Here is a 14,273-nt window from a genome sequence, read left to right on the forward strand (position 1 = left end):
TGCAACAGGCTAGTGGTGGAGCTGGGACTAGAACCCACATCTCCTTACCAGCAAACCCACGCTCTTTCCAAAGGTTCATGCAAAATCTCTGGCAAAATCTCACCCCCTTTTACACCCCCGATCCAGGCCAGTGAGGCAGGAGCCTGGCACCCAGAAGAATGCCCGGTTCACAGTGACTCTCTGCTGTGCTGTCACCAAGCAGGAAGAGCGGACAAGTGTGAGTCCCCTCCCCCCGTCAGGCGGCAGGAGCTGGCCTTCCGATTGGAGGCAAAATTAAATCATTTTTGGCGTCTAAACTCACGTTTCAGGGGCCTTCCTACCGGGACCCAGGGAGACTCTCTGGTTTCTCAGTCACCCCCTTCTGGGGTTCATTTTGCCCAGCCCGTCACCGGATGCTCCTCACTTGCATCCTGCCTCACAGACAAGCCGTTGTTGCATTTCACCAGGGTTTCAGTTGAGAAAGCTGCCTTCCAGCAGTCGGAAGATAGGCCAGGAGTATCGCGGGGAGTAATCTAATTAGTATGAAGTCAATTCAGTCGCTCCTTTTGTATCTCGTGATTAAATAAGTGGGGAAAATGGCTTGAAAATTAGGTGCTAGAACGACCCAATTACATTTCTGTAGCTTTTTGTATTCAATTTCATAAACAATTTTGCTCTTCGCTGGTTAATCAGTGAATGCCTTTTTCCAGTTTGAAAAGCACTTTTGAAATTATAATGCAATTAAATTGCGTGTGGATGTTCTGGCAGAGCCAGGGTGGAAGATGGGGGCTCGGCAGGCCACCGCCAAGCTGGGTCTCGACAGTCCCGGGCGGCCTGAGAGGGTCATCGGTGATGCTGCCCAGGCCTGGGGCCTGGACCGAGCACCGGGGTCCCGCTCACCGCCCCTGCTGATCTGGGCCATTCTAACCTCCGCCCGCTCCCCACTACCCGGACCTCAATCCCTCCTCTCCTGCCTCCAGCCCTCGCCTGGCCCGGAACTCCCTCCCTGCCCAAACCCTACAGAGGCCACCTGTGCTATTAGTAAAAATAATAATAATTGTGGTATTTGTTAAGCGCTTAATAATAATGTTGGTATTTGTTAAGCGCTTACTATGTGCCAAGCACTGTTCTAAGCGCTGCGGTAGATACGGGGTAATCAGGTTGTCCCACGTGAGGCTCACAGTTAATCCCCATTTTACAGATGAGGTAACTGAGGCACAGAGAAGTTAAGTGACTTGCCCACAGTCATACAGCTGACAAGTGGCAGATCCGGGATTCGAACCCATGACCTCTGACTCCCAAGCCTGGGCTCTTTCCACTGAGCCACGCTGCTTAACTGTTCTAAGCACTGGGGTAGATACAAGCTAATTGGGTTAGACACAGTCCCTGTCCCACATGGGGCTCACAGTCTCAATCCCCATTTTACAGATGAGGTAACTGAGGCACAGTGAATAGACCTGCCCAGGGTCACACAGCAGACAGCAGGGAATGTGTCTGTTTATTGTTGTATTGTACTTTCCCAAGGACTTAGTACAGTGCCCTGCATACAGTAATCCCTCAATAAATACACTTGAATGGATGAGTGAATGAAGTGGCGGAGTCGGGATTAGAACCAAGTTCCTTCTGACTCCCAGACCCATGCTGTATCCACTAGGCCTTGCTGTTTCTCACTAGGTGACTCCTCGTGGAATGAACACCAGACTGGGGAGTTGGGAGACCTAAGGTCCAGTGGAGTCCTGCACTCCCAGACCCGTTTTTTTCACCAGGCTGTGCTGCGCTTCTTGGTAAAGCATTTCAACCTGTTGGGCCTAAACTCTGAGCATGGACCTCTTCTGAGACTTTCTGGGACTTTCCCTAAGGCTGCCCTCCCTTTCCCCCCGATTCTTGACTGGACAGGAGCCCCTGGACCCTTTTGTGCCTTCCCGTTGTCCTGCCTTCTCCCTACTTTAGCCCTCACACTGGCTCCTGGGCCGGACCTTGGGTCCAGGGCCTCTCCGGAGCTACACGGAGGCCAGCAGCTGGACTCTGGGCCAAGGCAAGGAAGACCCAGAGGGGTCCATTTCCTGAAGTCCCGAGAACCCTGCGCACACACATACTCCTTCCAACCAGACCCGTTTTTCCCGGAGGGGAAAACAGAACTCCCCTCCAGATCCTCACGCTTCCCTTGGTTGCCTTATTGTTTTGCTGCTTGAAATGTTTTGAGAAATCCTATTATCCAGGAGAAGGGCTGTGCGTTTCGCAGCGTGTCTCAGACTGAATTCTAAGCGCTCCCCGCCCTCCTCTCGAAATATCTATAGTTTAAACCTAAGCGTCGAAAAATCTGAGCCGATCCTCTGTCGGTGACAGCCTAAGTACTTTCCCACAAAATGTGACATGATCTAATAGGTTTACAGTTGTTTGAGCGCATCTCGGAAGCAAATGAAAGAGCTTAGGTGGGGGAAGCGTGAAGCGGTGCCGTTGGTGCTCAGGAAAGGGGCAGAACCCTTGGATCTTCTGCCAGGGAGCTCCCCGGCCTGCCCCCCCCCCCCCCCCGGGGGGGAAACTGGCTGGATTGGACGGAGGGGAGGCATTTCTGTGGGCCTCAGCGGGACAGGTGAATTAGGCCCCTCTGGCTCTGCCGTTCCCCTTTGTGGAGGGGATCTTCGCAGGAGGGGCTGTGTCTCAGTAGAGGAAGGGTAGACCCCGCCCAGGGGAGGGGAGGGCTGGTGGAGATTTCCAGTTATTGAGCAAAGAGGGGGGATCTTAGCTGAGTGCCTTCGGGGCCTGTGCTTTCTGTGCCCTAGACAGGGTCTCTGGACTGTTGGCCCTGCACATAGAGAAGCAGTGTGGCCTAGTAGATAGGGCACAGGCCCGGGAGTCAGAAGGACCTGGGATCTAGTGCTGGCTCCGGCCATGTCTGCTGGATCACGTTGGGCAAGTCTCTTAACTTCTCTCTGCCTCAGTTACTTCAGTTGTAAAATGGGGTTAAATGCTGTGATCCCCATGTGGAGTTAAATGCTGTGAGCCTCATGTGGGGTTAAATGCTGTGAGTCCCATGTAGGAGAAGCAACGTGGCTCAGTGAAAAGAGCCTGGGCTTGGGAGTCAGAGGTCATGGGTTTGAATCCCGGCTCTGCCACTTGTCAGCTATGTGACTATGGGCAAGTCACTTAACTTCTCTGTGCCTCAATTACCTCATCTGTAAAACGGGGATTGAGACTGTAAATCCCATATGGGACATGGGCTACGTCCAACCTGTGCAACTTGTATCTGCCCCAGCGTTTAGTACGGTGCCTGGCACATAGTAAGCTCTTAACAAATACCATTAACAAATATGCACAGACCCTGGTCCATACAGGGCTTACAGTCTTAGGAGGAAGAAAAGTAATTCTATCCTCATTTTACAGGCAAGGAAACTGAGGCATAGAGCAGTGAAATAACTGACCCAAGGTCACACAACAAGCAAGTTACAAGGAAACAAGCCACCATGAGCCTTCGGGCAGGCTGTAGTGGTGGGAGGGGGGCAAAAGAGGGTTGGGAGGTTGCGGGGTGTATCGCCTTTCTTTTCAGCCCAGATGCTCTCCCCATTTTCAGAAGCGGGTGGGGTGGGCCTGGTAACGCAATCTCACTCACCTGTTATTAAGCAAGAATCTTTGCCCCCGATGCATTTCCGGCCTGCCTTTCCGGGCACCTCGATGGGATTAGGCTCCATGAATAAAAACTGCTGTCAACATGCATTGGTTTCAAAACATCAGAGCATATGGTGTGTGATTATCTAGATTGTCAAATGCAATAAAGTGAATTTGGATATAATAAAAAATGTAATATTTTAGAAATGTGGTAATAAACTTCAGACGCGTCGACAGAAAAGGTTCCTCGCGGCCCCACACGCAAATAAATTGAAGTAACTGTTTTCTCCAGCTGGAGGAAAGAGGGAGCAGGAGACCGTGACATCTCCCCTCTGATTTGGAATTAGTCGATAGTATTTATTGAGTGCTTACTGTGTGCAGAGCACTGTTCTAAGCGCTTGGGAGAGCACAATATAACAGATACATACATTCGCTACCCACAGCGAGTTTACAGTCTAGAGGACTGGCCTCATTTTCAGGTGAGTCGTAATCTGGTTCCCCACTTGCTTCCGGGCTGTGCCCCTGTCCAACCGACCCAGCCCTCACTACCACCTTCCAGGCCAGAGAAGGGGGCGGGGGCTGGAGAGAGCAGGCCTGGACGCGATCCACCTGGGCCATTCCCAGGCTCCCAGGGTCCACTCACGCTTGACCTCTGATCCCTCTGTGCCTCCAGACAGCCGGGTGAGAGGAGGCCCCCTCCTCCCTCCCTTCTGGTCTCCCCTTGCCAGTGAGCTGTGACTCTGCTCGGGTCCATCAATAATCCCCTTAGCGAGAAGGCCAGGTCCGGCTCTAGGCCCCCTCACCAAACGTCACTCACTGGTCAGGCGGCCTGGCTCCTGGGGTTTTCCCTGAGCAGTTCCCCTGAGCCACTCCCTCGCATCCCGTGCCCAGCCTTGCCCTGTCCAGTCAATCTGTGCCCCAGGGCCAAGGGACCCAATTTGGATGCTTCTGGGTGGACATCACCATGGGTGTGGCAGTGCAGCTGTGTTTGTGTGACCCTGCTGAGTCTGTGTGTGTGTGTATGTGTGTGAGAGAGAGAGAGCGAGCGAATGACACTGCCAACTCTGGGTATTTGTGTGACCCTGCTGCATGTTTGCTTGCAGGAAGGTGGGTATGACTCTACTGCATTTGTGTGTGTGTATCATTGCCACGTGTCTGCATGTGTCACGTCACCCCCACAGATATGAGTGCGTGCTTGTGCAGGTGCCTGCACTTACAAAGCTAACCCCGTAGTCTCCTGGAGCTGGAGGGTCTGCCCACCCCAGACCCATGACAGCTCAGGTCTGCTTGGGGGGATTGTTGTCTGTCCTGGCCTGGTCACCGTCCACGGGCCAATCCAAGCCTGAGCAGGCCTCCAGTTCTCGCTGTGGGCTGAGCGTAGTTGCTCCCCTCGATCAAAATTGCCTCTGAGACAGAAGTGGAAAATAAGCCGTATTGTGGGGACTGGCCCTGGCCACCGGATGGGCTGGATAGACAGCTGGGGCAGAACTTGACCCAGAAAGAGCTCAGGGCTAGGGAGTTCAGATTCCCAAGTCCCTCAGAGAACCCCAGCGTCGTTCCCCCGGCGTCACCTCAACCCCGTGTGTGGTGGGGCTGGGAGTTAGAAGTCCGGTTCCCTCCTCCTGGCTGCGAGGAAACCAGAGAGCAAGGGATGCTGGGAGTAAGTGGAAAGAGAGTGCTCGGACGGCGCCTTTAAATGGCAGGGTTTCCTCTCCGGTGACAACCCAAATGAAAAGATAGTTAAATTGAACTTAATGCTCCTAAATGATCTGTGAATGTATTAATTCTACTTTCCGTTAATTAACAATATGATAAAACTGGCATTTCGTAAGTCACCGTGTAACACATGTTTTAGTAATTATGTACTCAGTGGTTTGGATTCGGAATGCTAATAGAATAAAATTTTAATGAAGATTTGTTGCAATGAAAAAATGTATCTAGTAAAGTTCAGGTGCCGCTGGGGTTTCCTGGGCAGCAGAGGGGCAGGACACGGGACAGGCCGAGAGACCGGGAGATCCGTTCATTCCTGCCACAGTGGGAAGCAGAGAAGCAGCATGGCCTAGTGGATAGAAGATGGGCCTGGGAGTCAGAGGGACTTGGGTTCTAATTCCAGTTACTTCAAAGTCTGCTTTGTGGCCTTGGACAAGTCACTTTACTTCTCTGTGCCTCAGTGACCTTATCTGTAAAATGGGGATTAAGACTCTGAGTCCTATGTGGAACAGGGTGGGTGCCCAACCTGATTAGCTTTTATCCACCCCGGCGCTTAGAACAGTGCTTGACACGTAATAAGTGGTTAACGAATACCATCATCATGGCTTAGTGGAAAGAACATGGGCTTGGGAGACAGAGGAGATGGGTTCTAATCCTGGCTCCGTCGTTTATCTTCTGTGTGACCTTGGGCAAGCCACTTCATTTCTCTGTGCCTCAGTTACCACATCTATAAAATGGGGATTAAGACTGTGGGCCCCACATGGGACAACCTGATTACCTTGTGTCTACACCAGTGCTTAAACAGTGCTTAGCACATAGTAAGCCCTTAACAAATGCCATTATTATAATAATAATTATTATTATTATTATCATCATCACAGCCGCTGCTCGGGGACATGGAGCCATCTCAATCCTGACTCCGGCTACTAACTGGCTCCCAGAAAAGTCCCTTCAGGGACCTTTCAGGCCCCCATCAGACTGAGCTCTGCAGGTGTTTTTTGTTGGGTTTCTTTGTGATATTTAATTGCTTACTACATGCCGGGCACCATATTAAGTGCTGGGGTAAAGCTAGTCAGGTTGAACACTGTCCATGTCCCTCATGAGTCTCATCAGTCTTATCCGCATTTTAGAGATGAGGTAACTCAGGCATAGAGAAGTTAAGTGATGTGCCTGAGGTCACATAGTAGTCAAGTGGCAGAGCTGGGATTAGAACCAGGCTTCTGGTCTCTGTCCTTCAGAACACCTTGGAGTGGAGGCCAGGGATTTGGGTTCTGCTAGGCTGGCAACTCCTTGAGGGTAGGGATTGTGTCTTCTTGTCCCATCGCACACCACGAGAGACCCTCTCTCCCTCTTCCCCCTACCCTGGCAGTGCCTTGAGATTCCTGGGATCTGGAACCCTTCTACCCCTGGTCCTTTTTTACCCCCGAATAAGGCTGCGCCGTCACAGTTCTGCCAACATGCGACGGAGTCCGAGCAGTGTAGCGGCTTCTCCGAACCAAAGCTGAGGGCCGTCTTTGTCTTTGTGCTGCCCTTCCACCAGCTGTGTGCCTGACCTCAGCTCTTCTCCTCCCTGCCGGGCTCTTATCCAATCCCGCCACCTTTCTTGGAGATCCCACACCAAGGAGCTGCCGCTCCCGCCGTTTCATTCGGTGCATTTACCACTGCCGCCCACAGTATATATTGGCACTTAACGCCGGTATAGTCCGGGTCTCTCACCTAGAACTGACGGTTTTCTTGACCGAGCTGGAACACTACGGGCAAAAAAGAGAGGTTGGGGAACTAATCTCCGCTCCTGACAAGTGTCATTCCCGGAATCACGGTCACAGAGTGGATTGGGAATGAAATGAGCTTGCCGTTTTCTATGCCCGGGAGTTTCCGGCTCACCCCATTTGCATTCCAGCGGTGTGGATGGGGTTTGGAGGTTTAGAGTGGGGTCGGGGGTCAGGAGAGGCAGTAACAGGAGTTTAGTCTTGAACTCCCCCCGCCTTCCTGTTTGTGATCGTTACTGACCATTGTGGACCTTCCCCACTACCCCCTCGCTTCCTGTTGTGTCTTTGAACAGCTGAGCATAAACCAGGCTGCTCCCCAGCACCCTGATTTCCTGCTGCAGTCTCCAGAGCCCCAATGAAAGACCCCCGCCAATGGCTTTGGGGGTGGACCAGGTACTGCCCCATACCTGGGGGGAGAAGGACAAAACCCATGCCCCCTGGCTCCCAGGGCCCAGACAATTTTGTGGGGAGAGGTCAGGTGCACAGCGAAAGAATCGCAAGATAAAATCAGCTGAAAATGGACCTCTTGCTTTTTAAGCCCATGTGCACTGCAATATTTCTTTTCCTTCCGGCCTTTAGCTATTTAAAAGAGTGATTCCACCATTGTGGAAACATTTGGTCCAAAGCAACTTTAGGCTAAAAATTCAAGGAAAACATCTTCCCGGTTTGGAAATTGGCCCTACTGTAGTCAATGGCGCCGGTACGGCTTAATATTAATTTAGAGAATTGAATCTCCCAAAGTTACACCGGCAAAGATTGGAGGTTTGATAACACCATTAATGTTATCTGATTTTTTTTTCTCTCCCTCCATGTCAGTGGTCCCACCGCACCCCCCCCCCCCCCATCCCTGTCCTCATTCTGTCCCTCTCCTTCCTGCTGCTTCTTCCCTCTCCCCTCTTTTCCCCACCAAGGTGACTAGAGAAGCCTCAGGTGCTAGATGGCTTTACTAAGGAACTTTCCCCCCCTTCTGATTAAGTGGAATGTGTGAATAAAGTAGAGCCATGTTGATTCACACCAATCTCTGCCTCAACTGTGTGAGAGCCACTTGCAATTCCCAGCAGCCCCTGAGAGCTCTGCAAAGCCGAAAGAAATATGACCAGGCAAGTTGAGAAAATAAATTAAACTCGTGTCAACTTTTCTTGTTTGTCCCCTCATTATTAAGGGATGGAATGGGGCTCATTTATCAAGCAGAAGAAAAATTAATTGACATGGGCTTTAAAGCTAGGATGCCCGCCTTGTCTGGTCACATTTCTTCATTTTTTGAAAGGCATTTCATTATGGTTTTCAGCCTCCAGCTGCCAAACTATGGGTGTAAACAAGAAAGCAGGTGCATAACCAAGGCCCCTCGAGGTTGTGGAAGAAGGACGGTACCTTCTGCCAACCTGGGGTTGTGGGCAGGAAGACCACTCCAGGAGGTGGGGGCAAGGAGGGAAAATGAGTGGGGCAGGAGCCCAAAATTGAAATGTAAAAAGTGACCCCAAAAGAACCCCTGACCTGTCCTCAGCTCCCTCACTGGACGTGTCCCTCTGATCGAGAAGCAGTATGGTCTAGTGGAAGAGCCCGGTCCTAAGAACCAGAGGACCTGGGTTCCAATCCCAGCTCCACCATGCATTTGCTGTGTGATCTTGGGCAAGTCACTTAACTTCTCTGTGCCTTAGTTTCTTAATCTGCAAAATGGGGCTTCAGTTCCTTTTCTTTCTCTGACTGTGAGCCCCGTGTGGGACCTGATTAGCTTGTATCTACCCCAGAGGTTAGTGCAGGGCTTGATGCATACCACTTTCATCATTATTATTGTCATTATTATTAGTGAGGGTTTATATTCGAAGGGGGACTGTGCCTCTGGACTCCTGTCCCACTTTCCCCGTGACTGCCCTCTATTACCACCGGAAGGGTTAGTCCTGCTGAATTGTACCGAGCTCTCACAGTGTATGAGTTGGGATGTTCTAGGTTCCGGGGGGAACCCAAGGGGGTTGATTGAGTGAGATCCAGTGCGCTGCCCCCCACCCCCACCCCAAGCTCACATTCTGGAGCGGAGAGGATGGGAGTTCAGGCACAACCCTTGGGGAAGAGGAGTAACAGGGATTTCAACTGAAGCAGCAATCCCACCTCAGTGCTGCCTTGTTGCCAGGTGTGGCTGTTCCTGAGGTGGGTGGGATGGCTGGTGGTGAGCAGCCGTGCGGCCTCCGAGCTTCTCGTGGCTCCAGGCAGGGCTGTTTTAAGAGTACAGACTTCACGCTGCTGATAATGAGAATGATGATATTTGTTAAGCGCTTATTATGTGCCCAGTGCTTCGCTGAGCACTGGGGTAGGTACAAGATAATCAGATGAGCCTCAGCCTCTGCCACATCCGCGGGTCACAGCCTAAGTGGGAAGGGGTGGACCCCTCCCCAGTCCCCAGAGTCCTGGTTTTGGACCTCCCATCCCGCCTATTGCCATGGACCCCAGGGGGAGGGGCTGGGGATTAGTTCTGTGCTGAGGCCACCCCCACGCCTCTCCACTCTGAGGGGCTGTGGCTCACGGAGGAGGGTGTGTGGTGACCTCCTCATGCATATTCTTACCTGAACCAGAAATTCCCTATGTGGCAATCTTAAGCCTACCTCTGATAGCATTTTTGCCTTTTTTTTTTTTTAATCATGTGCTTGTGCAAAATCATTCCTTGCCCCGATTTCCACTGAAGGAGCATTAGCCTCCCCCCAGTTGCCTATCAGTCACCACTTACCTATATTATAGTAGGAGAAAATGATGTTTGAGTTGAAAATTATCTGTCCTCTCCCCAAAAATCTCCATGTCCCCAGCTTGGTGTCTTAATAAGCCCTCTTTCAGCTCTAGTCTTTTTATTTGTGAGGTGTTTGCTTCCCCTGTTTCTTTTCTTTTCTCCCTCTTTTTAATAGCCTGGGTTATCCAAATGAATATTCAGTTTTGTTCATTTGAATAAAGCGGTTTAAAAAAAAAAAGAAAAGCCCACGGTTGACTGTTAAATGCTTATCTCCTAAGTAGAGCTTGTTAGCTTCCGTTAATAGCTTCATTGAGGTGGGTGTGCTAGAATTTCATTTTAAAGAGCTTCTTGACAACTGCTTTCTGATTTCAGGCTATGCTAGACACCTTTTTTGTTTGCTGTCAGCCTTTCCACACAACACACATCTCTAGACTGTAAGTTCTTTGTAGGCAGGGAACATTTCTGCTAATTCTCTTGCATTGTACTCTCCCAAGTGCTTAGTTACAGTGCTGTGCATGTAGTAAGCGCTCAGTAAATGCCATTGAGGATGTGGACCACCCTGGACATCACCTGGTGGGGTGCATTCTGGGTGTATCCAAGGAGAAATGGCCCTTCAGGATGGGGCTTGGAAAATTTCCAGATCATAGTCAATATCTATCAGTCAGTCACAGATATTTAATGACTGCAGAACACTGTACTAAGCACTTGGGAAAGTGAAGTACAATAGAGTTGGTAGACACGATCCTTGCCCACAAGGAGCTTACTGTGTATAGAGGGAGACAGACCAAAAAAAAAAAACACTCTAGGGGAAGTAGTAGAGTATAAGAATATGGGGCTGGGGTTAGTATCAAAGTACTTAAAGGGGTGCACAGCCAAGTGCTTAGTTGATGCAGAAGGGAAGCAGCATGGCTAGAGGATGAACCTGGGAGTCAGAAGGTCATGGGATCTAATCCTGGTTCTGCCACTTGTCTGCTGTGACCTTGGGCAGATCACTTCACTTCTCTGGGCCTCAGTTACCTCATCTGTAAAATGGGGAGTGAGACCGTGAGCCCCGCGTGAGACAGGAACTGTGCCCAACCCTATTTGCTTATATCCACCCCAGCACTTACTACAGTGCCTGGCACATAGTAAGTGCTTAACAAACACCACTCTTACTATTATTATTATTATCAAATAAAGGACTCAGTTGGAGAAGACCTCTTGGAGGAGATGTGGTTTAGGCGGGTTTTGAAGGCAAGGAAAGCGGTGGGCTGTCAGATGTGAAGCTGCAGGGAGTTCCAGGCTCCCAGGAGAATGAGGCCTGCCTTCTCCCCGGCACTTCTCCACAGCTCTCCTGTCATTTTACATGCTGTTTCTGCAGACATTTGGGGCATCTTGGGCTACCCTTAAGGCTCTGCAAGGTAGATCAGGCCCTTCCCGAAGATTATTAACAATGGTAATGATGATGCTGGGGTAGATGCAAGTTAATCAGGTCAGCCAGGGTCCCTCTCCATTATGGGTCTCACCATCTAAGGGGCAGGTAGAGCAGATATTGCATCCCTATTTTGCAAATGAGGAAACTGAGGGCCAGAGAGGTGGAGTTACCCACCCAAAGTCCCACAGCAGGCCTATGTCAGAGCCAGTACTAGAACTTGAGTCTCCTGATTCCCAGGCCCAGGCACTTTCCACACTCAGTTTTCCCTCTCATGCCCACAAACTGTTTCTTTCGAGGCCTTGGAACTCCATGTAACACCAGACCGCTGGTGCAGAGGTGTTGGGGGCCACTCCCCAATTTCCTCACCACGTAGCCTCCAGAACTTGGACAGAGAGAACCTGCTGGAGGGCAGCCACCAGTATGCTTTGCCAAGTTGTGGTGTAGAAGCTTCCAGTGTGCTTTGTCTAATTGTGATACTGAGAAGCCCATCTCTTTAGAAACAGAAGCAGTGTGGCTTAGTGGAAAGAGCATAGGCTTGGGGGTGAGACAGAGGTTCTCACCCCAGCTCCGCCACTTATCATCTGTGTGACTTTGGGTAACTCACTTAACTTCTCTGCGCCTTAGTTGCCTCATCTGTAATATGGGGAGTAAGACTGTGAGCCCGACATGGGTCAACCTGATTACCTAATATCTACTTAGAACAGTGCTTGGCACATAGTAAGCACTTAAATACGATAACAATAATAACAATAATAATAATAATTTAGGTGGTCCTGACAACTCCTGGGAAAAGAGTAGCCAGACCCGGCTGGGGTCGGCCAGGCAGCCTTGAGGAGAGGGTAAGGATAGAGTAGTTCAGGGGCTTTCACTTGCCTGGAGACGTTAGGAAGAGGCTGGTGGCATTTCTGGAGCTTGTCGGCAGGGCAGTGGAGGCAATAGAGAAGCAGTGTGGCCTAGTGAAAAATACTTGGACCTGGTTCTAGTCCCAGGAACAAATCACTTCTTTTTTCTACGCCTAGTACCATGCCCCGCACCAAGTGGGCACTCAATAAATATTACTAGGACTGCTGTCCTACTCTTGAAAACAGATGAGCATGGGCCCTGAGATTTCAGCTCAGGCTGGAGCAGGATCGGGTCATGGATGAGAAGATTCGAGCCATCGTGGGTTGGGGGCAGAAACGGGGACCCATGCGCATCTCCTCAGTCCTCTTGGGAGGGAAGACCAGGCTTGGCTACTGGGCTTTTAAGGAGTTCGTTTCCCTCCGTTAGATGGAAGGAGCCAAAGGAAGAAAGCCTTTGGTGGTAGTGGTGATGAGTAATAGTATTAGTCTTCCAGATTGTAAGCTCATTGTGGGCAGGGAATGTATTGGTTTATTGTTGTATTGTACTCTTCCATGTGTTTAGTACTGTGTTCTGCACACAGTAAGCACTCAGTAAATATGATCGAATAATAGTATGTATTGAGTGTTGGCTGAGAGCAATGCACTACCATAAATGGTTGGGAAAGTACAACGGAGATGTGAGACCCTTGGAGCCTGCAGCCTAGTCGAAGGACGCTCAGGCCAGCCCAGTCCTGGGGTCAGGGGTCAGGCCCTGTGGGCTCTACTGGGGAACAAGGACATCCTCTCCCCCCTCCTTGGACAAGGCTGGGGAGGAAAAGAAATCCAAATCCTCAGGTCTGTTCCTCCCTGGCATTAACTCATGAGCGATACCAGCCTGGAAGGGTTCTCTCCCCTCCCCTCCCCGCTCACACCCCTTGGAATTAGGGATATGGTCAGTCAGGAGTCCCCCAAGACTGGAAACCTCCAGGGACCCTAATAGATTTTGATCTTTCATACAGACACAGTGTGTACAGATGTTGCACAGTGTCAGAAAGGTGGCAAGCTGTCTGAGTTGACAGACTCGAGGAGAGGAGGAAAGGGGAAAGGGGCTCGCGGAGCGGGATTTGCCAGCCGACGTTCCTCCGTGTGGTGCATCGCGCTGAGACCGTGCCCAGCAGAGAGCCCCAGCAGAGAGCCAGTGGGCAGGTGGTGGGTACCAAATGGCCCCAAACTGGCCCAAAGCTGCAGTGCATGCTTAACAGAGGACTTAACTTGAATGGTTTCCTCAAGGCCTCAGGATGTCCTGATGAGGTATTAGAGGAAGTAATTCAGGAAGAAAGGGACAAATAACCACCTCCGTATCTGGGCTGACCCAGGGCCTGCCGAAAGGACAAGTGGAGCCCTGCAGTGATCCAAGAAGAGCTCATAATGCCGCCGCCCCCCCCCCCCCCCCCCCCAGGAAGGCGGGGAGAACTGCTGGGGTTTGACCCTCATAAATAACAGACAAGCCTGGGCTGGGTTGGCTCCAGGGTAAATGGGAAGTTGGGAGCATCTCTGCGTGAGGACGGAATCATTAGCTTTTTCTCACCATTCCATGAGCCATCCAAGGGAGAGCCATCCAAGGGAGAAATCGTTTGCTCTCTAGCGCGCACACACACCTGTGCCTGGCAAAGTGGTGTGTACCTCTCACAAGTCCTCTCTTCCCTTCCCCACCCAAATAAATAATCTGCACCTCCCATAGTTGGCCCCTGGTTCTACTGTGGACCGCCAGTCTTCACCTCTGCCCTTTTTTTTCTTTTTTCTCCTCTTTCCCCGTCAGGGTTCGGCTTTGTCACTTTTGAGAACGAAGACGTGGTGGAGAAAGTCTGTGAAATTCATTTCCATGAAATCAATAATAAAATGGTAAGTCTGGCGAGACGCATCCCACCGCCCCCCACCTTCTCGTCGCGGTTGTGAGCTTTCCTTCTCTCTTGTATGGCCCCTTCACACCCACAGGCTGCACTTAGGGATGCTTTTCCACCAGGCCAGCAGGGCTGGAGCCTGAAGCCTGAAGGGGGAACCCTTTGGGGTTTCCATCCTTACAGTTAGCTAATTAACAGCCTCTCAGGTCTGACTGGTGCCACTTTTCCACCCCACACACCTCCCGGTAATCAATTGATCAGTGATATTTATTGAGGACTAGCTAATGATAATAGTGTGGCATTTGTTAATACCACAGAGAGAAATAGGGACTGGAGACGGGAGAGACAGGAGGCTGG

General features: G+C 50.9%; 1 protein-coding gene across 11 annotated transcripts in view; it reads left to right on the forward strand.

Moving 5' to 3' along the window:
• Positions 1 to 14,273, forward strand: part of MSI2 (musashi RNA binding protein 2) — a 303,580-nt gene that overhangs the window by 217,039 nt on the left and 72,268 nt on the right. For all 11 annotated transcript variants that reach the window (XM_039914434.1, XM_039914436.1, XM_029082063.1 and 8 more), the window contains one exon: positions 13,835 to 13,917. In XM_039914434.1, the coding sequence (XP_039770368.1) occupies positions 13,835 to 13,917 (83 nt within the window). The remainder of the gene's footprint in view (positions 1 to 13,834; positions 13,918 to 14,273) is intronic.

This window comes from Ornithorhynchus anatinus, chromosome 17 (assembly GCF_004115215.2).
Source record: "Ornithorhynchus anatinus isolate Pmale09 chromosome 17, mOrnAna1.pri.v4, whole genome shotgun sequence".
Taxonomy (NCBI): Eukaryota; Metazoa; Chordata; class Mammalia; order Monotremata; family Ornithorhynchidae; genus Ornithorhynchus; species Ornithorhynchus anatinus.